The following is a 25,171-nucleotide window of genomic DNA, read 5'->3' as shown; positions in this document are numbered from 1 at the left end:
GGTTTTTGGTGTTGGGTACCTAGACTTGAAAACAAGAACAACAGTATGGTGAAATATTGTTTGATAGCGTTCTTGGTCGTTTTGAAGAAAAAAAACAAAAGGAAACATCTGAAAAGATTCGTATCTTTCTTCTTCCTTCTATTATCAGGATATACGACTGTTTGTTGTTTCTAATACTGTATTATCCTAATCAATTTGATTTTAATACTGGGGGGAAAACATTAGATTTATACTGTCATTATCCTTGATAATTTGTGTAATGATTTGACAAGCACTATATTGCCTTCTGAATCATGCATTTTTCACTCTCGTGTGCGTGTCAAACTCATATAGTGATCCGTGGAATCCGGACTCGATAAATTTTGATAGATACAAAAGTTTAATTGGGGAAAATTTAATGCTGGAGAAAAGATTAAGCACAAAATTTAACATGGAATGTAAATTATACCAATCTAATTAGTACCACCTACCTCGTGATTAAGAGAATCATTCACATCCTTGTATTTCATTTATTCTTTATGACGTGAAACGTCGTTTTGTTCTTGTCTTAGCATTCTTGTATGTCAATCTAAAAGACTTAAAGGCCTGGACAAATAAAGCTTTCACGTTGAACGGTGAGGAAACTCTTGCTTCCTATCGAACGAAATAGGTCTTTTTTCAGTTTTGTGAAACGAGCATTTTGGTGAGGACACTTGGCAACGTATGATTGGTTTAAAAATAATAGGAAAATGATTGAAAAAGGAAACCAAATTCAATTTAGGTGAGGACACTTGGCAACGTATGATTGGTTTAAAAAATACAAACTTAAAAGAAAAACCTAACATATTGTCTTTGGAATTTTATGGAAGTCGAATTTCAATTTGGAAATCGAGTAATTACTATATTAGGACCATTTTTTCCAAATTAATATATAAAATGGAAAAAATCCACATATTTTTTGCGAAAATAAATAAAATTTGCAGGTATCTTCCACCTATTTAATGTATTTCCCCGCTACATCAAATCAGAAATACTTCTCCACGGGCAGGGTGAAGCCCCGCACACCAAATCAAAACTGCATTTCCACAAGACGGGGCTTAGCCCCGTGCACAACAAGTTAAAAGGAAAAAATAAATAAAATCTGCACATATTTTTCACCTATTTAATGTAATTGCCCCGCCACACCAAATCAAAAATACATCTCCGGGAGGCGGGCCAAAGCCCCGCGCATACCAAATTAAAAATGTATTGCTACGGGGCGGGGCTTTGCCTCGCGCACACCAAATTAAAAGGAAAAAAATAAGTAAAATCTGCACATATTTTCCACCTATTTAACGTATTTGCCCCACCACATCAGATCAAAAATACATCTCCACGGGTGGGACGAAATCCCGCGCACACCATATCAAAAATACGTCGCCACGGTGCGGGACAAAATCCCACACACACCAAGTTAAAAAAAAAAAATATCCCCGAAACATAGCACAGGCACAAATCTAGTCAATCTTATTAACAAACATTTGGTATGAAATTATCAATGAATCTCCCTTTTGTTTGGCTTCAAGACCATAAAAGATTAAATAACAAGTACGTCCTAAGGATGACTTTGTCTGTATGTCTGTTTTTTGTGCACGACCGGAATGCAATAACTAGTCGACATTTTGCGTACAAAATAAGAGAATGTAAGTAAAACCTCATAATATTCTAACTAAGATGGATTACATTCCCTCCATTAAAAGGTTTATTGATATATTTTTGTATAAATATTATACAGTATCGAAGACAAACTACGTGTATTTTTTTTTTCCTATGTTCTTTTCTTTTCTTGATTCCAAGGGAAGAGATGATATGTATAAGGGGAAAAAGTACAAAAAAAGAGCAGCAAAAACAGAACAATTTCATATCGATGAGGCTGCAATTAACAAGAACCCGTGATTAGGATTTGGTGGACTATGTAAGGAAGTAGAACTGATAATAACATTGCCCACCAAAAACACAAGAACTTGTGAAGAGATCTAGAGAGTGGTGTGGAACTAGTTAGTAGCCTGGGAACATTGGTGGGGGAGGTGAAGAGTATTCCATTCCCAAGGTTGGTGGGAGGATAACATCTGGCATTTCAGGTGGTGGAGGTGAGTATACAGGTGGCGGTGGTGAGTGAACTGGTGGTGGAGGTGAGTGTACTGGTGGTGGTGGTGAGTGAACTGGGGGTGGAGGTGAGTGGACCAGTGGTGGTGGTGAGTGTACTGGGGGTGGTGGGGAGTGGACAGGCGGTGGTGGAGAGTGAACTGGCGGTGGTGGAGAGTGGACAGGTGGTGGTGGCGGAGAATGGACGGGTGGGGGTGGGGAGTGGACTGGTGGAGGTGGTGGTGAATGTACTGGTGGGGGTGGAGAGTGGACGGGTGGTGGCGGAGAGTGGACAGGTGGTGGCGGAGAATGGACGGGTGGTGGTGGTGGAGAGTGGACGGGTGGTGGTGGAGAATGGACAGGTGGTGGTGGAGGAGAGTGAACAGGTGGTGGTGGAGAGTGGACGGGAGGGGGTGGGGAGTGAACATGTTTTACAGGAGATGTTCTTGACCCGGATGGTGTTGGAGAATGTGACTTAGCCGGTTGTGATGGTGGTGGGGAGACCCTACGTACTGGGGATGTTTTAGATGGTGATGATGGCTTAGGTGAAGGTGTTGGGGATGGAGGAGGTTGGGCCTTTGGTGTCGAAGGTGTTGGGGTTGATGATGGAGGGGGTTGTGATTTTGGTGTAGAAGGTGCAGATGGAGGTTGCGACTTTGGCGTTGAAGGTGTTGGGGTCGGTGATGGAGGGGGTTGTGGTTTTGGTGTAGAAGGTGCAGATGGAGGCTGTGTCTTCGGCGTGGAGGGCGTTGGGGTTGATGATGGAGGGGGGTGTGCTTTTTGTGTAGAAGGTGCAGGTGTTGGTGATGGGGGAGATTGTGCCTTCGGTTTGGGTGTAGGCGATGATGGCGTAGGCGAAGGCTTCTTTTTCGTTGAATGCTTAGGTGTTGAGGGTGTCTTAGGTGTAGATGGAGCCTTGGGGGTTTGAGTAACTGGGGACTGACGAGTTGAAGGTGTTGCTGGGGTGGAAGGGGTCGAAGGTGCAGGTGATCCAACACCACTGCAGTCGAACTTACTGCAATCAACAACTCTGTCAACAATTGGCTTACAAGTGTTTGAATCCTTCTGTTTAGGTCTGCTGGATAAGCAATTATTGCTATCGTCAAAAATCACAACATCACCATCATTGTTGGAAGCCGGAATACATTCAGGTGCCTCATTCTTGAAATAGTTATCTGAAAATGCGAAGTTTCTCAAGTTTTGCAACTTGCAAATAGCCCCAGGAACATTTCCTGTCAACTCATTTTCTGATACATCCAACTCCTCTACATTCTTCAAACCAGAAAAACATTCTGGTAAGCTCCCAACTAACTTGTTCGAAGCCACAGAGAGAACAGTTAAATTCTTTAGGGCGCCAGCTTCAACAGGCAAACACCCGGTCAAATTGTTGCTCAAAAAGTTAATCTCTTCCAATGTAACCATCTTACCTATACTCTTTGGAATGCAGCCACTGAATCTGTTATTTGCAACCACCAAAACTGAAACAGGAGAGTTGCCCATATTCTCAGGTAATTTACCTTCAAACCTGTTGTTGTTCAAGAACAATGCATCCAACTCCTTGTTGAACAATTCATCGGGCACGCATCCCTCGAAATCGTTATATCTAAGATCTAGATATTTGAGTTCTGGGATCGACATAACCACCTTAGGGAAAGGACCCACAAATCTGTTGTTACTGACATCGAGCTCGTAAAGAAGAGTCAATCTTGAGAAGCTCTTTGGTATAATTCCACAAAATCTGTTGGAATTAATGTGGAATAGGGCAAGATCAGTCAAAAGACCAAGTTCGACAGGAAGGAAACCAGCAAGATCAGCACCGTTAACATCCAAACCAGCTACAACATTCAAGCTAGGATCATCCAATGCTGGTGCGCAAAATACCCCATTATATGAGCAAACATCAGGGCCTTCCCAGTTTGCTGTGGTATTAAAAGGATCCGAAAAGATAGCTTTCTTCAAAGCCTGAAGAGCAATGTATGCTCTACGAAGCCTAGAACTTGGAAATGTCAAATTGAGTTCCACTTGGAATTCATAATCGTCGGGCAAATCTCCGTTCTCAGGAAGAGTGAGGAGCTGACGACGACTTATAAATAAGGCTTCAGCATCAGAAAGAGCGAAAGTTGATGAAGAAAATAAAAGGAGAGAAAGAATTAACAAACAGCAGCAGCCAGAGGCCTGCATTTTGAAAAAAAAGAAGATTTTGTGTTGAAAATTACACCTTGGAGAGGCCCAAGGCTGCTAGAAATTAATTTGAAGGTTTGACATTGTTTGGGTTATTATAGACTAGAATCTGGTTTTTTCTTCTTTTCTGGTTGTCAAATTCTTTAGGCGAAAATGATGGCATTGGTCCTCCGCCATCAAAAAGCTTTGCCTATAATAGAGATGCATCTAATTTTAAGGTTGCATTTCTGGATCTAATAAGAAATAATTAGTTAAAAACTGTTAACTACATTAAATAACTAAATTTGTGAAATACTAATGTTGACAGAATTTGAGTTGACAGTTGAAACAAGAATCAGTGTACTAGTCCTATTTTGTTGAGGATAAATTGGAAACATATGCGCGTGACGGCTAAAATAAACCATTTATTGAAGGCAAAAATATCAAACTTGAAATCATTATTATTAACGAAATCCCGTGTGCGAAATATTTACAGAAACTTGTGAGGAACTTGCTACTAAGAAAACAATAGCAATCAGTAATGAAAACCGTACCTTGCTAATCAGTCTCATGATCAGGTACAGGAGAAAACCAAGCAGGAAATTTGCCTTTACTTCTAAGTAATCTAGTAAAAGAAGAATCTGGCATTTTGGATTCTTCTTCTTCATCAATTTCTTCTTGTGATTTTGGTAATCCATCAGGAACAGGGAATGGTTTCTTTTCTTGATTAATTGTTTTCATTGATTCGTTAACAATTTCCTCATTTTTCTTCTTCTTTTGCATTGATGTTATCCCATGAACACAATCAATCAGTGATTTCACTCCTCCTGATTGTATTACTAACATCTCTAATTCCTCCTTAGTAAACTCATTCTGCAAAATCAAAATCAAAATCAAAATTAGGGCAAAACACCAAGAAAATCAATCAAAGTCGGCAAATCTTTTTCTATTACTTACTTCAAGATCTTTGAGCTCAAAGTAAGCTCTCCAACAGCTATAAGCTTTATCTCCTTCAAGTGTTGAACAGTAATCTGAAGACGAACCAAAAGTAACAAATTAGACCTCATTAAAAGCAAAATCAAACCCAATTGGGGAAATTTGAGAGAGTATACCTGCAAGTTCATTTTCAGATTTCTGAACAAAAGGGAGTTCTTTAATACCACGATCAATTTTGTTTCTGCTAAAAGGTTCAAGCTTTGGAACACTTCTTGATGAAGAAGACGAAGAACAACAGATCATCGAGGATGATGGCTTTATCATATACTTGTTTCGAGGAAGATCAATGGTATCAAATAGTAAAGATGATGATGCTGATGATGGGAGTGGTACTGAACTAATCATTTTGATTTTGATTCTGAATGAGACGAGGATTATTGAGCTCTCAATTTATTTTGTTTAGGGCAATTTGATTTTTGGACAGGGAACAAGAAGATCCAGTAGTAGATAGATATAGCGAGAAAAAAGTGTTAAAATATCTTTAGATACTTTGAATGTTAGGCAAAAGCCTCCATATTGTGAATTAGATGATTTACAGTGATGACACGTGGTTAGGTATGTAAATTTTCACCGTTAGATGTTAGGCCTATGGAAATTGGATAAGGTCGTGAGAATTCAGAAACCACGAACTTCAAGATACGCGTTTCCACAAAAACGTGACTAACAGGGTAAGTTCCTTCTGCCTTTGGATTTTTCGTTTTTCTTCGAAATTTTAAACAACTCGAAATGGATAAGTTTGAATGTATTATATATACTGTGTGCCACCTTCCGGGGCACGGTGGTTAATGGATAAGTACGTAAAACAGTGTGCTGAACTTCATTATTGCAGCATTGGTAAAAAAACAGGTTTTAGTTGTTCTACTGCTGTAGGGGTGCCAGCGGGTCCATCGAGTCCGGGTAGTATATTACCCGAAACCGGAACCGCTTATTTTAGGGAACATTATTTAAATAGTCCTTAAAATTCGAACCTTAAAATATATCCTTATTCAAGTTGCTTTCAGAAGTGGACGCAACTAGCACAGATTGTTTCCAGAAGTGTACACAACTTTATACAAGTTGCTTCCAAAAACGGGAAGCAACTTTCTCAAGGTGATTCCAAAAAAAATATTTTTTACTCTCGGGGGTATTTGTGCAAGGTCAACAAAAATAGAGGGTATTTATAACATTCCCACTTTATTTTATTCGTTTTCGGGTCCGGTTCTAAATTTATTGGCCCCGGAACATGACCCGTTAAAACGACTAAATACCCACTGGTTCCGGGTAATTAACGGTTTTTTAGAGATTAAATTTAGTGGGAATGTTATAAACGCCCATATTATTCATGGGTCTATCACAATTACCTTTTACAAACTTTACAAATACCCTTCATGGCATAATTGAAATTTTCTTTAGAAACATAATAATCATAATTCCTTATTTAGCCTCTCTTACTTCGTTCTTCTTCATTTCGTTTAACATAGGAAAAAAAAAGGGGGGAAACATTGTTTGGTCTTTTTTTAGGTGGGTCCATGTATGTTTGGTCCTTTGGTCAAACGCCTTTACTGTTTGGTCCATAATTATTTAAAAATATTAAATTGACAAAAATACCCTTCAGTGTTAATTTTTATTTATTTTCTTGTAGCAGTTCATTCCAGAAATGAAGTCCATACAAAAAAAACCTAAAAAAAAACAGACTTCATTCCAGAAATGAAGTCCATATAACAACCTAAATAAACAGACTTCATTCCAGAAATGAACTCCATATAAAAACCTAAATAAACAGAGTTCATTCCAGAAATGAAGTCCATACAAAAACCTAAAAAAACAGAGTTCATTCCAGAAATGAACTCCATATAAAAATCTAAAAAAACAGAGTTCATTCCATAAATGAAGTCCATATAAAAACAGAGTTCATTTCTGGAATGAACTCCATATAAAAGCAGAGTTCATTTCTGGAATGAACTGCAGCATCATCATCTTCGTCGTCTTCAACAACACCAGCAACATTTTCGTCTTCAAAAACACCACTGTCTTCATCATCAACCGCAGTAGCAGATCTTTATCTTCTTCATCATCATCATCGAAATCAAGATTAACATCATCATCTTCATCGTCAACAGCAGTAGCAACAACATATCTTCATCTTCTTCATCATCTTCATCGTCAACAGCAGCAGAAAAAAAGAAAATCAAGATTAACACCATCGTCTTCATCTTCTTCATCATCATCAAAATCAAGATTAACAACATCGTCTTCATCGTCAACAGCAGCAGCAACAACAGTAGAAAAAAGAAAAAAACCCTAAAAAAATCGTATTCAACAGTACCAACATCATCGTATTCATCGTCTACAACTACCGATCTAAATATCTAAATCGATTTTCACCTTCATCACCATCGTTTACAGCAGCAGGAAGAAAAATAGAAGAAAAAAAATGGAGATGCCATTAACAGGAGGAAAACGAAGAAGAAAGAAAAAGAGAGAGAGATTAGATCTGGAAAGATGAGAGAGAAAGTAAATTTGAGAATGATTTATTCTCTCTTACTTTTTGACTATATATATGGTCCTTATCCAAAAGGGTATTTCTGCCACTACAAGGTGACATTTACATCATCCATGACATCACCTTAGGACCAAACCATAATTTTTCGGACCAAATTATAATTTACATTACCAAATAGGACCAAACAGACAATTAACTAGGTCCACTGGACTAGAATGTCTCTAATATATTATTTGTAGGACCAATTGGTAGTTCCTTGAAAAAAAATCTCATAGGTCCCACCACCATCATCTCCATCGCCCCGACCAACACCAAGATCTATCACCGCCACCACAGCCAGCACCACCATCTCCGTTACCTCCGCCACTAGTATCAGCAGATTTTCCATGATTTGTGTTCGATTTCAAAACAGTTTCAGAGATCGGTTTGATTTTTTATTTTCGATTTAGTAATTTCGAGTTGAGATTCGGATTTCGGATGGAGTTTTTAGTTAAAGATTCGGATTCAGTGATTTGAGCTCGAGATTTGTTGATTCTGATACTGGTAAAGTTCAATTTTTAGGTTTAGGTTTTGAAATTTGTGAAAACTAAAAAATTGGGTTACATATTTGATTAAAATCAATATTTGATTTATATTTGGGAGTTTGAGAGAGAGATTTAGGTTTCAATTTTGTGTTCCATTTATCTAAATTAGTTTATGGTGGTGGTGGTGGTTAAATTGATGAAGCTAGAGTTAGGTGTTTTGAAGCTACTGATGGTGTTGTTAGTGCATTACTTTTCAGTACATACTGGTGGTGGTGTTGGTATATCAAGATGTAACAGGAGGTGGTGGATGCTAGATGGTAGTAGGGTGGTGGTGGATAGTATATGCTATACAGAAGGGACTTAATATGTTTCTCGTTTGAAACAAATTGCTGAACTAAGGTATAATTTCTTATCTCTAACTTATAAATCTTTCATATGTGAATTAAATAAATTAGCTTTGTATATCACTAGCTTAATTTGTGTATGAATTGAATTGGCATCATTTATGAATTAAATAAATTGTCTTTGTATGTTAATTTGTGAGAGGCTCTTGAATGAGCACTGTGTGGAGAAAATTTCTTTAGGATCCATGATATACTGGATTTTGATGATATTTAGAACCGTTACATTGGTCTCTTGTGAGTTTATGCGGCCATATACTAGATCCATGATGTACTGGATTTTGATGATGCTGCAAAATGTGACATTTTGGTTTCTTGTGAATTTACGAAGGTTGGTGTTTTCTTCTGAACTTCCTTGTGATGTTATAGGAGGAAAATGGATGTGTTTAGGGGCAGTTGGCTTGGTTGTCTTTTATCTATCTTCAATGCAAGTGTATAATTTACTTGATAACTGCATAGTATATTAGGTTTTAACTTTTTGTTTCTATTTTTATTTTTATGGCTGAACAGGTGCCTGTTGGTAGGGATACTCTTGGTAGAACTATGAACTTTATTGGAGAGGCTATTGACGAGAAGGGCGATATCAGTAAGACTCTTAACAGACATTTGGTGTGTAATCTTTCAATTTGCATTCAAAGGTGTTTATGCTATTTTATTCCCATCCAATCTATTGGTGGGTGAGTGACTGCTGTAATAGCCATACATGATACCTAGGAAAAAGGGGAAGATAGTGAATGCTGGAAATGTGGTTGCTTTGGTTACAGGCCCACTTTCGAAAGAGGTTACTAAGCTCGGCTGAAGAAGTATGTTTGCCACCATCACACATTTTCTCAGTTGACAAATCCAGGTAATGAGTTTGAACCGTTTCCTGAGCTAGTACCTCTGTTGCATCTAAAGTGCAGGTAAGTCAAGCAAATTAAGTTTCAACTTTCAACTTTCCAACTCTTAAGTTTCAACAGTTCACATTTAAATGCAGAATTACTATCGTAACATTTGTATAATTTTGAAGCAGATATAAACTAGGCTTTCTGATCTTGTATACTGTTTTCGGAAACAACTTGTGCTAGTTGCCTCCAGATTTGGAACCAACTTCTGCTAGTTGCCTCCAGATTTGGAGACAACTTGGGCTAGTTGCTTTATTCTTGTATAATTTTGAAGCAGATAAAAACTGGGCTCTCATCCTGTATAATTTTTTCGGATACAACTTGTCCCAGTTGCTTTCAGATTTGGAGCCAACTTATGTCGGTTGCTTCTGTATTTGGAGCCAACTTCTGCCAGTTGCTAAAAGCTTGGAAATGAATGCAGGGCAATGGATTATGGAGCTTCTGAAGTGCAGTTGGTAGCAGATGTTGGCTCATGTTACAGTAGATGAATCAGTCATTGATGCTCTTCTGTTTTGAATACTTGGAAATGAATGCAGCAGTAAGTAATTATCCCGTCCCATTTTTCCGATGAAACATTACAAACAACTAACTATTAAATAACTTCTTGAATGCTAAAAGCTTAGGTCTTGTTTATCACAGTTCTTCTCTCAATTTTTGTATCTATTAGGTTTAGACTTTAGGATGTTCTGTTTATATGAAACTTGTTGTTGTTGAAATTATGTCTCTATGTCTCGTCAATAGAACCAAATTCTTTAGAAGCTTTGTTTGAGTGGATTTTGTGTTTACATTTTTGTTCTTTGCTTCTTACGAAGTGATTTCAGGTTGTGAAGGAAATAGTTTGTTGGTTAAAATGTTTGGTCTATATTACTAATTATCTGTTTATTCTATTGAATGTGATTTTGATATGTTGTTTTGTATTGCCGAATCTGTGGTGCACTGGTAGCACAACTAAATATATGTCAGGAGATGTGTGTTCGACTCACGCCAGGCTCATTCATTTTTGTATAATTTTTTTTTTTGGAGACAACTTGTGATAGTCGCCTCCATATTTGGAGACGACTTAGGCTAGTTGCCTTCACTATTGAAGACAACTTGAGCTAGTTGCCTCATATTCGGAGATAACTTGGATTAGTTGGCTCCATTAGTTTTAGCAACATGCTCATGTATCCTATTTTTGTTGGAGACAACTTGTACTAGTTTCCTCTACTTTCGAAAACAACATGAGCTAGTTACCTCATTTGGAGACAACTTCAGCAAGTTGACTCCACATGGTTGTGGTGGTGGTGGTGCATACGAGGAAAGTGGTGGTGGTGCATACGAGGAAAGTGGTGGTGGTTGGTGGTCGGTGGTCAGCAGCGACGGTTAGCGGCAGTGGTGGCGGTGGTGGCGGCGGTGGCAGTGGTGGTCAACGGCGACGATTGACAGTGGTGGTGGCGGTGGTGGACAGTTGTGGTGGTGGTGGTGGACAGTGGTGGTGGTCAATGGTGGTGGTTGTTGGCAGTGATGGACAGTGGTGGTGGACGGCGGCTGTGGTGGACAGCGGTGGTGGCTGTTGGCAGTGATGGACAGTGGTGGTGGACGGCGGCTGTGGTGAACAGTGGTGGTGGTTGTTGGCGTTGGTGGACAGTGGTGATGGTGGTTAGTAGAGGTATTTTAGTGATGTGTTAAGTTTAGGGGTATAATTTAAGTTGGTAAGGGTATATTTCAAGGGACCTCATAGTAGCAGTATATAGATAATGTTCTCTTAAATTTATTTAACACACAAATACACCCGTTATAATTGCAAAACTTTGATACTCCAAACAATAAAACCCTAGCCTTTTAACATTCCCTCACTCTTGACAGACGTCGCCGCCGCACCACCTTCTTCTTGTTCAATCTCCCACATATGAGATCCTCAATCCGTTGACATCAACAATATTGAAACCACACATTTTTATAGCACAAAATAGATTAAACACCACAGCATCACAAACAAGATCTGGCCAATATCAGCAATGGTTCCAACTCTTTTTCCATCACTTACAAACAGTTACACCACTTACAAAGGAAAAAAAATAAAAAGTTAACTGAATCTAGCCTGTTAAAAGATATTACACCTAAAGAACAACACCAATTTAGCAAGATTGATATCTGCAATAATGGAGTTCCAAGATCCAATCAACGGAGAAAGATTGATCATCAGATAGAAAGAAATTTATAAACAGAGATGTTTTAATGATTATCAACTACTAGTTCAAAATTTCAATTAAATCCATCAACTAGTCCATTTTTATTCTAATTCTTTTAAATTAGAAGGGAAGAAGAATGGGTAACCAGTGTTAGTATTAATTTATCCGATAAAGAATAGAAAGAGACGAAGAGGAAGAGGAAGAGGAAGAGAAAGAGAAATGAAAATGAGAAAATTAAGGTTTAGGTTTCCTTCTATTCTTCCCAAATATACACCTGTATCTCATGCATCCCTTTGTTAGATACGTGGAATAAAGTTTGGGAGGCCATTTTAGGTTGGTTTTATCCTCAAACTTGATTCCCAGCGAATTTGATTGTATTACAATATTCTATTGGCAGCCCTACTACTATTACAATCACATACTCCAGTTAATCGGCAGGCTATGTGGAACATGATGTTTCTCATATTATTTAGATTTTTTTTATGAAAATGTGCACATGAAATTATCCCCACAAATACTAAAACTGTTAATATCTTCCGCTACATTGATCTCATTTGTAAATTGTGTGTAACAGTGGGAGGAATCTACGACTCACCTATTCCTAAATTGCCATGCAACTATTGTTGTTTGGAATCTGCTTACGGGTCCCTCTCATGGTAAGTTTGATTCAACAACAAACTTCCTGGACACAGGTTAAATTCTTGGTTTGAACCAGGAAATGGTCAATCAAATCCTAGTAGCAATACTTATGCTACTACATGTTGGTATATTTGAAAAGCTACATGGATTCCTAAGTCAGATATGTTCCACTTAATTTGGTATTTCTCCCCTGGATGAGTGGCAATGTTCAGAATGGACTTGGCAACATTAGGATTGAACCAGCCATTTATCAGAGAGGCATTCCAAACCCCATTTTGCATGAGAAGATGCGCAGTTAGGAGAAGATTAGTGGGGTTGTTGGCTGGTTTTGGGATTTGGGTAGTATTGATAGGAATCCAGATATCCTCCCAGATTTTAGTGTTCTTGTCATTCTCAATTCTCCAGGAGATGTGATCTTGTATGTTGTTGATGCCTTCCTGAATGCATTTTCATATCCAAGAATCATCATGTTTTAGTTTGATATCCAAGTTGAGCACATTTCTTTTAAGTACATACTTAGCATCCTGGTACCAATTTTCGTTATCATAGCATTATTAAAGTGTTCCATATTCATGAATCTGAACCTCCTAAGTCTTTTGGCTTGCAGATAGAAGTCTAGTATTTTGGGTAGTATCCCTTTGGGTTATCAATGTTTTTTTCCCAGAAAAATCTCTTCGAATCTTGTTCAGGTCTTGACAGGTTTTTTTTTGGTAACTTGAAAAAATTCATTTGATAGATACTAGTTATGGAAGGAACAGTGTTGATAAGGGTTTGTCTTCCAGCTGGGTTAAGTGAGTCATTCTTCCAACTGATCAGTCTGAGCTTTATCTTATCCACATCAGGCTTGAATGAGGTGATTTTTATTCTATGGGTGAAGAGAGGAGATCCTAGATACTTTTCATTTAGCTGTATGACTTGAGCTCCCATAGTGTTGCTAGTAATGGTACTCAGATTAGGGTCACTGTTGTTGCTAGAGAAAACACCAACTCTATTGAAGTTAATTAACTAACTTGAAGTTGCAGTGAAGATTTTGAGGATATCCATTAGATTCTGACTCTCAATTTTGTTGGCTTTGCAGAACACCATGCAGTCATCAGCAAAGAGGAGATGGTTGATGGAGAGAGCATTCTTGTGGATTTTAAATGCCAGAAATAAAGCACATGTCTTCATCTTGTATAAGGGTTCTGGAGAGAGCCTCCATAGAAAATAGGAAAAGGTAGGGAGAGAGGGGGTCACCTTTCCTAAGGTCTCTAGAGGGTTTGAAAATCTTATCGGGTGTGCCATTTATAAGCACAACAGAAGTTGTTGTGGATATACATTGGTAGATTTTTCTACACCATTGATTATTAAAGCCAATTTGCTTCATGATAGATAATAAGAAATCCCAGTCAAATCTATCAAAGCCCTTGGCCATATCAATTTCGATTCTCATATTACCATTTTCCCCTTTCTTACCTTTTTCAGATCTCATGGAGTGAATGATTTCATGGGCTATAGTTATACTGTCAGAGAATTGTCGGCCATGAATGAAAGCAGGTTGGTAACAGGATATGATTTTGTTTAGGAAAGGCTACATTCTTTGAGTAATAAGTTTAGAGATAATCTTATAGGTAGTGTTGCATAGGCTAATGGGTATGAAGTGGCTTGGGATGAGGAGTTATCAATTTTGGGTATTAGGGATATGAAGGTAGAGTTCATTTCTTTTAGCATGTGACCTGAAGAGAATAAATGCTACACCATCTTAGTAATATCCTCCCCCCAAAATGTGCCAGTTGGCTTGAAAAAAATTTGGAGGGAAACCATCAGGTCCATGGGCTTTGTCTGCAACATGCTGAAAAGTGTGGCCTTGATTTCTTGCATATATGGTATTCAGTTGAGGATAATATTGGAATGAGGTGCGAAATTTTTCGGTTAATTTTTTTACTTTTAGCGGTAGCCATTTTGGGTGAAGTGGTTGGTGAAACAGGCAGCAACATCTTTTGATTCAAATATCCAAATTTCATTCTCATCATATATAACTTCAATCTTGTTTCTTCTGGTTCTGCATTTGGTGGATCTATGGAAGTACTTGATGTTTCCATCTCCCAATTTGATAGTTTGATCTCTACTCTTTGTTTTCCAAAAAAATTCCTCAATGTCAATCAAGTCATGTAATTTTCTCCTTGTTGTATTGAGGGTTTTTCCTCTGTTAGGTCTAAAGTATTTTTTGTGAAGCCAATCCAAGTTGGATTTGCAATCTTCAATATTTGTTTTGATATTTCCATAAGCCTCCTTATTCCAGACTCTAAGATGGAACTTTATATCTTTTAGTTTTCTAGTAATGAGGAAAGCACTGGATCTAGAAAGATTATTGCTCTAGCATTCATCAATAATTTTCTCGCAATCTCCATGATCAAGCCAAGGGCCAAATTTTTTTGAAATGGATACTGCCACCTTAGTAAAGGGGGTTGGAATTTAGCAATATGGGGGGGGGGGGGGGGGGGGGGGAGGGTGGTCAGAACCAATAGTAAGAAAGTTTGAGATATTGTTGTGTGGGGAATCTCAAAAGCCAACTTTCAGATGTTAAAGATTTATTTAGTCTTTTTTTAGTGAGAGAAGGACCGGATATTTTGTTGGACCAAGTAAAAGGAAAACCAGCAAAGCCAATATCAATAAGGTTAATATCCAATTTTTTGTTACTTGGCTTCAACAGAGTCAATGGGGTGGAAATTGTACTTCTCATAGTCATGAAAAATGAAATTGAAATCTCTCATGATAAACCATGGAAGCTGATTGGTAATAGCAGTGTTTGGGAAGCTTGTCTTGTTCTACACTCTCGAATCATCCTCGAGTTTGGTCCAACTTAATTCCATGGATAAGCATCAATGCCAACATATCATGTTGTATTTGTGAATTTGGACTTGTCTTGCCTTCTTCAATAAAGGTTCATTGTGTCGGCCAATAAGTTTCATTACTTGGCCACTGACTCTATATTATAACATTGTTTTAGTACTTTACTGGTCCTACAGTGTTCTACTATCTTAGCGATTTATGGTATACGCAGCGTAGCGCCATCACGGCTGAACACTGACTAGGCCGACTATGTTGTAACGCGCCACTATTGCGTATCACTAGACAGACCTGTAATAAACATCCCCACCCATTTTGTTCAATGTCCTCGTTGAACGCAACCAAGCATAAATTCTATACTTGTCTTAAACTTCACTGCTTGCACTTTTAGAACCATTCTGAAATTCAGCAATCTTTGCTGACTTTTACAAAACGTCATTAGCCAACTTCCGTGCTTTAGCATCAGCATCACTTAGATTTACTTCTTTGCCATTGATCCTATAGACCTTGAGCTTTTGTTGTTATGTTGCGCTTATCTCCAACTCCACCCCAAACTCTATATCAATACTCAAATGCAAACTGAAATTCTTCTTACCAATTCATTGAATTAGGCTTGAATTTTGCATAAATCGTATGTGTCTAAGTGTGCACAAGTGATGATTCTTCACCTCTGATCAAAATGATTATTTCCGTAGTCTTTTTCTTTCACTTCCCGACTTTAGTTGCACCACGCAACATAACACGTCTTATACAAGACTCGGCCTTATTCTTTAATCATGTTGCGCCTACACCGAAACATGCGATGCTCTAAGGTATACACGTTAAGATTTCATACCATTCTGGTATGCGCCACAACCTATAGTCTTTGCTGCACGTTACAAATATCAGAACTTTTACTAGATTTGGCCTCCAAATCATATTGAAAACTTTACCTTCTCAGACTTGCGTCATTCGTGTTCCAAAGAACCAACACCTTGTTGTTCTTTGCTTGCATTATCACAACATCTTGATTGAAATGCATTACTTTAGTATAGTCATGACTTAAGATTACCTAGGACATCCCACTGTCACTATGGACAAGGTATCCTCTTCACGCGCCTTTGAAACCAACAAGACTCACTGTTCTTTCAAACTGCCACGCTTTAATGCAATAGAAAACGACATAGTGAGTCAATCTTAACCCATTTACTTGATGGACTTACTTCTACATTCTTGTTGCGTTACTCCATGCTGTTTCTTCCAATATGTTGTTGTATTTCCACGTAACCCTCAACAACAAACTCGTCTATGCCACCAACTATATTTTCTTATTTCACTTTCAGCGTCTTTTATTACATATTTTGGTTTAATATGATATGTAGCATATTTCCACATGAACTAGCTTTACTTTGAACAAAAGAGACAAGAACTTTCACCTCAAATACCCTCATTCACTACACCTTACATATAGAGACTTTATTCCAGCATACCAAGGTCCACACGACCCAAAACGGAAAGTATACTCAAACTTAAGAATATACTTGCACCAACTGATTGCAAACTTGTAAGACCTAACAAGCCTTGCAATAATGACTTCACCTTTCCATTCAAGCAACAAACAAGGAAGCGATACAATACTTACTGTCTCAAATGTATCAATTCACTTTGTCGCATGCATTCTTGCAACTATCAACGTTCTTACGCGACTCCCATAACGAAGCACAATATAATTGACACTTAGTTGAATACTCCTTCAAACTAAGGCTTTCTTGTTGCTTTAGCTTTTATGAAAATTTCTTCAAGAATGACCTTATACCATTCATATTCATCACCACTACTTTGTCCTTTATTCTTCATGCATCCATAATTCGTCATAAGTTACATTTCTTGACACATTATGCATCATGGCCGTGACCAAATCCCATTTGGCGCATGCTACTGATGCATTTCTTCCATGCTAGTTAACACCCAAATTTTGACACAATATTGTGCACATGTGCACAACTGGATTGGACTAATTTGGTGATTCCGAGCATCAATGTAAAGCTCAATAAGCCATATTATTCAATGACTTTCCAAAAAATTTCATGTTAGAGCGTTGCTCAGTTGAACCTACAAGTTTTGTTATCTCAATCTTGTTGTCAATGCTAGGTGATCAAAATTATATCATGATTTCTAGCCTACTAAGTCAAGTTTCAGATATGTTAGAATAGTAGTTGAGTATCATTGATCACCCTTTAAGACTGAAGATCGACGAAGACATTTTGGAGAACTTTTGTATCAGGTACGTGAAGACTGAACTATTCAATTTTACTCATTATACCATCATTCTATCTATTGAGACTATGTCGTATGATTTATAGTAGATTAAAAAAGAAGATGTTTTGATTCAAGCTTGTCTTGTGAAGAATCTCGAAATATGATTTAGCAACCGGATGTTCAAAGGTCTTTAAAAATATTAGTTATATGAATTAATTTTTGGATCAATTGAAAATTTCTCAAGAAAATGATTACATCACTTGGAAATGTTTCAATCATCAAAAGAGAGATATATGAACTTAGTGAGTTCTTCTACTCAGGGTAGGTTGGCGAACCTAGTTTGCAAACCATAGATATCTGAGATTTAGAAATACAAGAAAGTTGGCGAACTCAGTTCGCAAGCCATAATTCAGTTAGGGTCAGTTCACGAACCTGGTTGGCGAACCTTGGTGAACTGAATTTTATAAGTTGGATTAATTGGCTAGCAGTTGGCGAACCCAGTTCACGAACTGTGGTCAACTGATTTCCGGAGTCTATTAGGGTTGGTAAACTCGGTTCACAAATCGTTGCACCCTTACTCGTGAACAAGCCTCGCGGTTCACGAACCGTTGTACCAATTGTCATAACATTTTTTAGCAGATGCTCAAAGACTTATTATTTTAATATGTTTCGCATTGCTAGAACTCAGTTAAACACTTCTAAGACTCCATTGATTAATTAAAATACTTAGGTGTTTGAATCATGTTTAATTTCTTAGGTATTTAAATGAACATCAAGTAGCTTTTAGTGCTTTGGCTAACTTTCCAAACCGAACCTATGTGTGTAGTCTTCTATTGTAGTTTGAAGACCTATTTTGTTTACTTGATTCTCAAGTTATCTTAGCTACTGATTGAGTTGAGGTTGAGATATTAACTCTATATATATTTTCAAGGATTATTAAGTTGGTCTTCTTGCAATTGTGTTAAGTTTTGTCTATACATGTATATACATGTTTCCGAACGAAAAAGTTGGGTGTATTTGGCATCCCCTGCGTTTTCAATCCCTTGGAAAATTGAAAACAAGGCCACAATCCTTGTAAATGAGACACCCACTGCCTACGTTCCTTGAAGCAAGTCGCTTCTTCTTTAGTTTGGAACTCATTTTTATTGTCCATGCACAAGTCTTTCCCCTTCTCCAAAATCAGCTTTGTTGCAATACTAATTTATAGTCGACAAGAACATCTTGTGGTTATGATCGAATGAAGGTCTTTGGACACCCTTGTTAAAGCATATCGATACCACTTTCACAAACTAGGTGCAACCACACTCCTTTTGCACATATAGCATCAACGAAGAACTATGCAAACGCATGACCGTGGTGTATCGGTTTTTCCCTAACTTATGTTTTCTTCTTCAGATTTTCCATAAGCTTTATGCTAGACAAGAATTATCCATCAAATTCTTCTTTCATGGCATCACATTGCCACGAAAATGCTGGTTCATAACCAGACTTTGTGAAAAAGCGAGGTCTAACAACCACACCCAATATTTCGCTTAACAATCTGTATGGACTAACTCCAATATACTTTCAAGAGAATCAACTAGACTGTCAGACTCAATCTTAAGAAAAGTATATCCAAGAGTTGTATCTCTATTTTTCAATTCAATCTGCAACTAAACAAATAGGAATTTGCGATCCCGGTGGAATATAAGAAATAACTTGGACGATATCAAAAACCAATATCCAAGTGTCAATCAATTTAATCAACAACCGAAGGTTAGATTCACAATTAATTAAACTTACGCACAACCTGTGATATTTCAATTATATAAAAAATATAATGCGGAAAAGAAATAACACAGACACCAGAAATTTTGTTAACGAGGAAACCGCAAATGCAGAAAAACCCCGGGACCTAGTCCAAATTTGAACACCACACTGTATTAATCCACTACATACACTAGCCTACTGCAAGTTAACTTCGGACTGGAATGTAGTTGAGCCCTAACCAATCTCACATTGATCAAGGTACAGTCGCGTTCCTTACGCCTCTACAACCACGCCGGATTCTGCGCACTTGATAAACCAATTTGTCTCATAAAGAAAAGTCAATTGAATAGATAAATCTGTCTCCCACAGATATACCTATGAGTTTTGTTCCGTCTTTTGATAAATCAAGGTGAACATGAACCAATTGATACACCAGACTTATATTCCTGAAGAACGGCCTAGTAATATCAATCACCTCACGATAATCATAATCATATGGTAGCGAAACAAGATATTGTGAAATCACAAACGATGAGACGAAGATGTTTGTGACTACTTTTTATTTTGCCTATCGGAGATTAAATCTCGAGAAAATCTTAGAGAAGATAGTACTCAATCATGATAGAAAACAACAAGATCATAACACGCAACTACAGAGAAAATAGTTGGGTCTGTCTTCACAATCTCAATGAAGTCTTCAAGTCGTTAACCTACTGGGTTTTGGAAAAACGTAAGGTTAAAGGAGAATCAACTCTAGTTGCAACTAGTATCACACAGGAGGTGTGGGTATTAGGTTTCCCAGTTGTTAGAGTTCTCCTTTATATAGTCTTTAAATCAGGGTTTGCAATCAATGCTACCTTGATAACAAAGCATTCAATATTCATTGTTAGATGAAAATTTGATTAGACTCAAGCTAATATCTTTCAACCGTTAGATCGAACTTAGCTTGTTACACACAAATGAAAAGTGACTTCATTCAGATATGAGTAACCGTACCTAAATGTGTACACCTTGTTGGCTCAACAATAGTTAACCGAAGTTAGACATATGAACACTTTCATATAAACCATGTTCATCTTAACCATAACTAGTTCAAATGACTCAAATGAAACTAGTTCTGGAGTTGTTCAATTGTTTATATTCTCATAGAAGTATACAAGACACAATTGAAGAAAAATCGATTTTGATTCACTCGAATCAATTCATGAACATTATAGCCACGGTTTGCAAAAGATTGCATTCCTTATTATAAATGTATTAGTTCATGAACAAACCAATTTTAGAACATAACCTACTCAAGTATGCAAACGGGTACATATACCTAAGTGGACGGACTTAGTTTGGGTTTGCCAGTATGCGAATAGGTACGCATACCTTCCAAACTCAGTTGAATTTCCGGAACTTGAAACTCACGCCAGTACGCATACCGGCATGCATATTAAGTTCCCGGACTTTCATTAACCAAGCAGTACGCATACAGGTATGCATACTATGGTTCCCAGACTTGGAATAACTTGCAACAGTTAGCATACAAGTACGCATATTGTGTTATATCCAATCATGGTTAATTGTTCTAAACTCTCATTTCAATCATTGAAACATTCTTAGAAGACGACAATAGCTGTCTCACACAAACTGTTAGCTTTAAAGCAATTTTCAAGTGATTGAATGATCAATATAAAACATTCCGAGTCTACATCAAATGACCGTCTCACACAAATCATGTAAGATGTTACAAGGCGATTTTCACATGATCATATTTTGACTTTCGTCAAGAATATAAGATGAACTTGGTTAAAGCGAAAGCTTACCAACACATATTTCGAGAAATATATAAGTGAGTTAAACTCAGCTCGAATATTAAATGTGTATAATCGAAGTCTATATAGCTATACGACTTTTGTATCAAATAGGAGATAGAGTAGGTATACTTTTGAGTGATAAATGAGTTCAAGTCTCCACATACCTTTTGTTGATGAAGTTCCACAAGCTTCCTTTAGTAGTTCTTCTTCTTCAATCGATGAACGTCGTGAAGTCTAATGCTCAACTACACTTTCTATCCTAATCCGAGACTTAGCTATAAGTAGACTAGAAATCAAGACTTATAGTTTTGGCAGCTAAACTTGAAAAACAAGATTGAGATAGCAACGGTTGCGAGTTCGTCCGAACAGTGCTCTAACACTTTGGATTAAGACCTAAGTACGTACATGCATTCAAGAGAGGTAATTCTAATGTTCCATCAAACTGGCTAAAATAAGACACCTTCAATTATATAGCATAGATAGGTTCTCAATTATCTTTTCCACTGCAAAGGCCAACAACATCTTTGTGTTCAGGAATTTTTGCAAAACTCCCATTACAATTGGCATTACAAGTTGTAATGTACTCGTTACTGATAACACTACGAAGACATGCACTCCAAATGCTTAATCATCGCATACTTGTGAGAAACATGGACTTTAACATCTGACTTGCACCAAAGAAGTCAACATACTCTTGAGTTTTTTCATGCAATCACTTAAAACCCCGGTTTCCAGTGATCCTTGCATGTTCGTCTAACACTTTGGGCAGGAATCTTAACACCTCTTTCATAAACTTTCATAGCATGTTGCTACCTCAAGCTTCAAATTTCATTCCAATTGATCTTTCCACACAAGACAAAATTATTGTAGTATCAATACTAATGAAACCCAAATAATCCATCACTGAATTCGACAAATAAATGACACCAACTTGAGTAAAAGAGAGAAAATCAAGAACCGTGTCCCCAAACACAACTCTGATACTTGTTGTCACATGCCCATTTTATGGCCTAAAATTTTCCTTGGGACATGATCGGCAATATTCCGTGGTTCAGTGAATCAACTTCACCCACAAGTGCTCAGTTTTGCACACTTGCATCAAAGTATGCATCTGCATTCACTCTTAAGGCTTTAGTAAACGGAAGTCTTTCTTCTTTTCTCTAACTATTTATTCCCCCATAAGCATAAGAGGTTTGCCATGCATCAATGTACTTAAAAAACTTCACAAGATCAACAACAAAATGAACACAAAGATATGACGCAACAAACCCAGTATATTGCATCAAGGAAGATTACAAAACTTTTGTCCAACCAATAGACTAAACATGCCATCACTCTCTTAGTGATGTTGTATTTTCTCAAACATGAGACTACATTTATACAAACTCTCCTCTAAGTAATCCTACTGATTTACAATGCCTCTCACACTATTTATACAGTAGTTACATTGAAAAAATCGTACATAACCGAATCCACAAGCCTTGGATAGCCAAGTGTCCAATAGGTAGTTTCCATAACTGCCTAAAGTTGTGTATAACTGACTAGCATTCTCTAATTCATCGAATCCATGCCACACATGTCCTAAATGGTTGTGGACACTCTAATAAGGTTATAAACTCACTTCATAAACGTTCCAACTTTTCTCGCATCATTAGCATGCTTGCAAAGCCAAGAACCAATTATAATCGTCACTTGAGCCATAATGTGCCACTATTGCGCATCACTATGCCATGTCCTTGAGCTGAACTTGCTTTGATTCTTAAGTTAACCAAACTCATACCAAAATACCTTCCAACTGACGCCAATAATGCACCATGTATTATCTGCTCATATGCGTCATTCTTGCTTTACTTAGCCAACTGTTCGACAATAGTAATTGCATACTCTTGCATCACTAGTTTGTTTGAACTGTCCAAGTTTTGGACAGCCTTGGACTAATGCATAGGACAACTCTTAGCCTATTCTACATTGTCGCATCATACTTGATTTTGGGCCAACTCAATTCCATGGATATGCATCAATGCCAACATCTCATGTTACATTTGTCAATTTGGCCTTGTATTGCCTTCTTCAACGAAGCTTCATTGTGCCGTCCAATAAGCTTCATTACTTCGCCACTGACTCTACAGTGTAGCTTTATCTTAGCGCTTTACTTTCCCTGTATGTTTCTGCTATCTTAGCGCTTTATGGTCTATGCAATGTAGCACCATCATGGTTGAATATTGACTAGGTCGGCTATGCTGCAACACGTCACTATTGCGCTTCACTAGCCAAACATGTAATAGTTAGGATGATCAAGGTTTGTGCAAAATTTGCAATATTTTATGTCATTGAGAGCATAAGCAAATTCCAGCCAGTAAGAAATGGTTGTCATCTCAAAAGCTTCTATACCAAGTTTAAGAGGTCTAGTGACATCTTTGGTGAGCTTAAATTTCATATTTTTTTCAAATGTCTCTTTCGTAGGGTTTTCTAGCATCTTGATACATTCCAGATGACTTGAGAATACCTCTAATATCACGAATGATATGTTTGGAATTTTTTTTGATAAGCTACCAAATCATATCTTTTATGAATGATTTCTCATCAATTAGGTTAGGACCCTCAACAAGAACTTCAACCAGAATCATAAGCTTATCAAATACACCTCTAGTACTACCATGTTTTGAGAGTACTGTAGTCATCTTCATTAGTGAGTCTAAGGGTGTAAAAATTTCTTCTTTTATTCCAGATGTCCACCTCAATTCTACTAAGTATTTCCCAATTTACATTGATGAAGTTGCTGACTCTATATGTTTCAAAACAGATACTACTACAAAGTTTGCCAGTAAAACATCATTCCCATCTCAACTCATGTTTAGTGTGGATGTTATCAGGGTTTAGAAAAAGTTTTGGAAAAAGGATATTCAGGCATTGTTAAGGCATATTTCATCTTATCAACAAGGTTATCAATATTTTTTGGGTTTGATTTGGATAAGGAGGCCATGGTGTTGAAAAAGAAAAAAAAATTAGGTCTGGTACTGAATGAAAGCTATAATGGTCAAAAGAGGTGGAGAGGACAGAACATTAAATTTGAATTATAGTCACAGGTATGTTGTTTCTCAGATGGGTGTGCAGAAGATATGGGGGAGAATTTTGGTTAATAAAGCTTCCAATAAACATCCTTCAAGTCATAGGATAGCCTCACATGGAGGATAATAATCAAGGTACAGGAGATTTGTCTTTTGGTGGCTAATGGTACCTTGGTTTCAAGCATGTATATCACAACAGAAAGACTGACAGGTAATAACATAGAAGGGGTATTTCGATACGAGTAATTACAGTGTACCTGGAGGGACCGAGACAAAGGATGATTGGATTGCACCTGAAGCTGCCGAGTCACACTACTAATTTGACTTTTCTGACTCTTGTTGACTATCGCACGAGCCATGGGAACCGGTGACCTAGTCTTGGTTAGTCTTTTCATGTATTTTATGTTGGAAGTTGTTGAGGAGCGTAAAGTCCCATGTCGACTGGCTGGACTGAGTTTGACATTTGCTTTATTATGTGCCGAAGAAATGAGAGTATGTCACTTTAACGGTTGATCTGTTGTAATTATATCACTAGTGTTGTAGATGACATCAACCAAAGTTTGGTGGTCCACCTCCATCTTACCACTTCCAGTAACCTGAAGAAGTGCACATCCAGATTTTCCGCTAAGAGTTGTTGGGAAAATGTCAAACGACAGAAAACAATCAACTGAAGATTTTGAGTAGATTTTTTTGCACATAGGGTCTATGATTGGGGAAGGTTGAGAAACTGAAAATACTGGGTTGTAGAGGTTAGGTGTAGTTAACTAGTGATTATGTTTGAAAAAATGAGATTTTGATAACCGATGTCGTTAATAGGTGTAGATAGCCATCTAAACAAGTTAAATTTATTTATAAAAACCAATTCATCTTCTCCCAGATCCATTTTTTCCTCCTCGTCTATTTGAGTCTAGCTTTTTCCTGTTCAAAAGAATGAAATTCAAATACAAGATCAAATTCAAAATCCAAACATTTAGCATCAAGGTAGAGTTCAAAATGAAAGAACCATGGTCGGAGAAAACAAAGAGGTGAAGGCTGACAAGGTAGATAGATCCAAATTTTGAAATTGAGCCCAAAATTCATTGGTATCCACATGAGCACTTGGTTGAGAGGCTGTCATAAGGGATT

At 37.5% G+C, this 25,171-nt stretch overlaps 2 protein-coding genes and 1 long non-coding RNA gene across 6 annotated transcripts; 1 reads left to right on the top strand and 2 right to left on the bottom strand.

Moving 5' to 3' along the window:
* Positions 1–1,660: 1,660 nt before the first annotated feature.
* Positions 1,661–4,339, bottom strand: LOC113289357 (pollen-specific leucine-rich repeat extensin-like protein 1). The gene has a single exon (XM_026538594.1). The coding sequence runs from the start codon at positions 4,282–4,284 to the stop codon at positions 2,017–2,019; it is 2,268 nt and encodes a 755-aa protein (XP_026394379.1). The 5' UTR covers positions 4,285–4,339; the 3' UTR covers positions 1,661–2,016.
* A 19-nt stretch (positions 4,340–4,358) lies between these two features.
* LOC113289358 (CCG-binding protein 1-like) lies at positions 4,359–5,717 on the bottom strand. Of its 2 annotated transcripts, XM_026538596.1 has the most exons (4): positions 5,376–5,717; positions 5,221–5,294; positions 4,818–5,136; positions 4,359–4,474 (listed from the first exon to the last, which is right to left on the bottom strand). In XM_026538596.1, exons 1-3 carry the CDS (start codon positions 5,602–5,604, stop codon positions 4,822–4,824), a joined length of 618 nt encoding a protein of 205 aa, XP_026394381.1. In that variant the 5' UTR covers positions 5,605–5,717; the 3' UTR covers positions 4,359–4,474; positions 4,818–4,821. The 2 variants fall into 2 exon arrangements, with proteins under 2 accessions (XP_026394381.1, XP_026394380.1); XM_026538595.1 differs by lacking the exon at positions 4,359–4,474 and having other exon boundaries at positions 4,669–5,136; positions 5,376–5,716.
* A 2,299-nt stretch (positions 5,718–8,016) lies between these two features.
* LOC113286200 lies at positions 8,017–10,524 on the top strand. 3 transcript variants are annotated; one of them, XR_003329163.1, is made up of 4 exons: positions 8,017–8,284; positions 8,523–8,664; positions 9,177–9,252; positions 9,431–10,524. It is a non-coding gene; the product is annotated as an uncharacterized LOC113286200 (long non-coding RNA). The 3 variants fall into 3 exon arrangements; XR_003329162.1 differs by having other exon boundaries at positions 8,017–8,664; positions 9,431–9,568; positions 9,972–10,524; XR_003329161.1 differs by having other exon boundaries at positions 8,017–8,664.
* The last annotated feature ends 14,647 nt before the right edge of the window (positions 10,525–25,171 follow it).

The sequence above is a fragment of the Papaver somniferum genome, chromosome 6, assembly GCF_003573695.1.
Source record: "Papaver somniferum cultivar HN1 chromosome 6, ASM357369v1, whole genome shotgun sequence".
NCBI lineage: Eukaryota > Viridiplantae > Streptophyta > Magnoliopsida > Ranunculales > Papaveraceae > Papaver > Papaver somniferum.
The sequence above is the reverse complement of the archived record's forward strand: the minus strand, read 5'-3'. Positions and strand labels throughout refer to the sequence as shown.

What these genes read in the sequence shown, in the direction of transcription:
- LOC113289357 (XM_026538594.1), bottom strand. Translation starts at nt 4,284, where the DNA reads ATGCAGGCCTCTGGCTGCTGCTGTTTGTTAATTCTTTCTCTCCTTTTA.
- LOC113289358 (XM_026538596.1), bottom strand. Translation starts at nt 5,604, where the DNA reads ATGATTAGTTCAGTACCACTCCCATCATCAGCATCATCATCTTTACTA. An exon ending in ATCTGAAAATGAACTTGCAG is followed by an intron (nt 5,295 to 5,375) that starts GTATACTCTCTC and finishes GTTCGTCTTCAG; the next exon opens with ATTACTGTTCAACACTTGAA. An exon ending in TTGAGCTCAAAGATCTTGAA is followed by an intron (nt 5,137 to 5,220) that starts GTAAGTAATAGA and finishes TTGATTTTGCAG; the next exon opens with AATGAGTTTACTAAGGAGGA.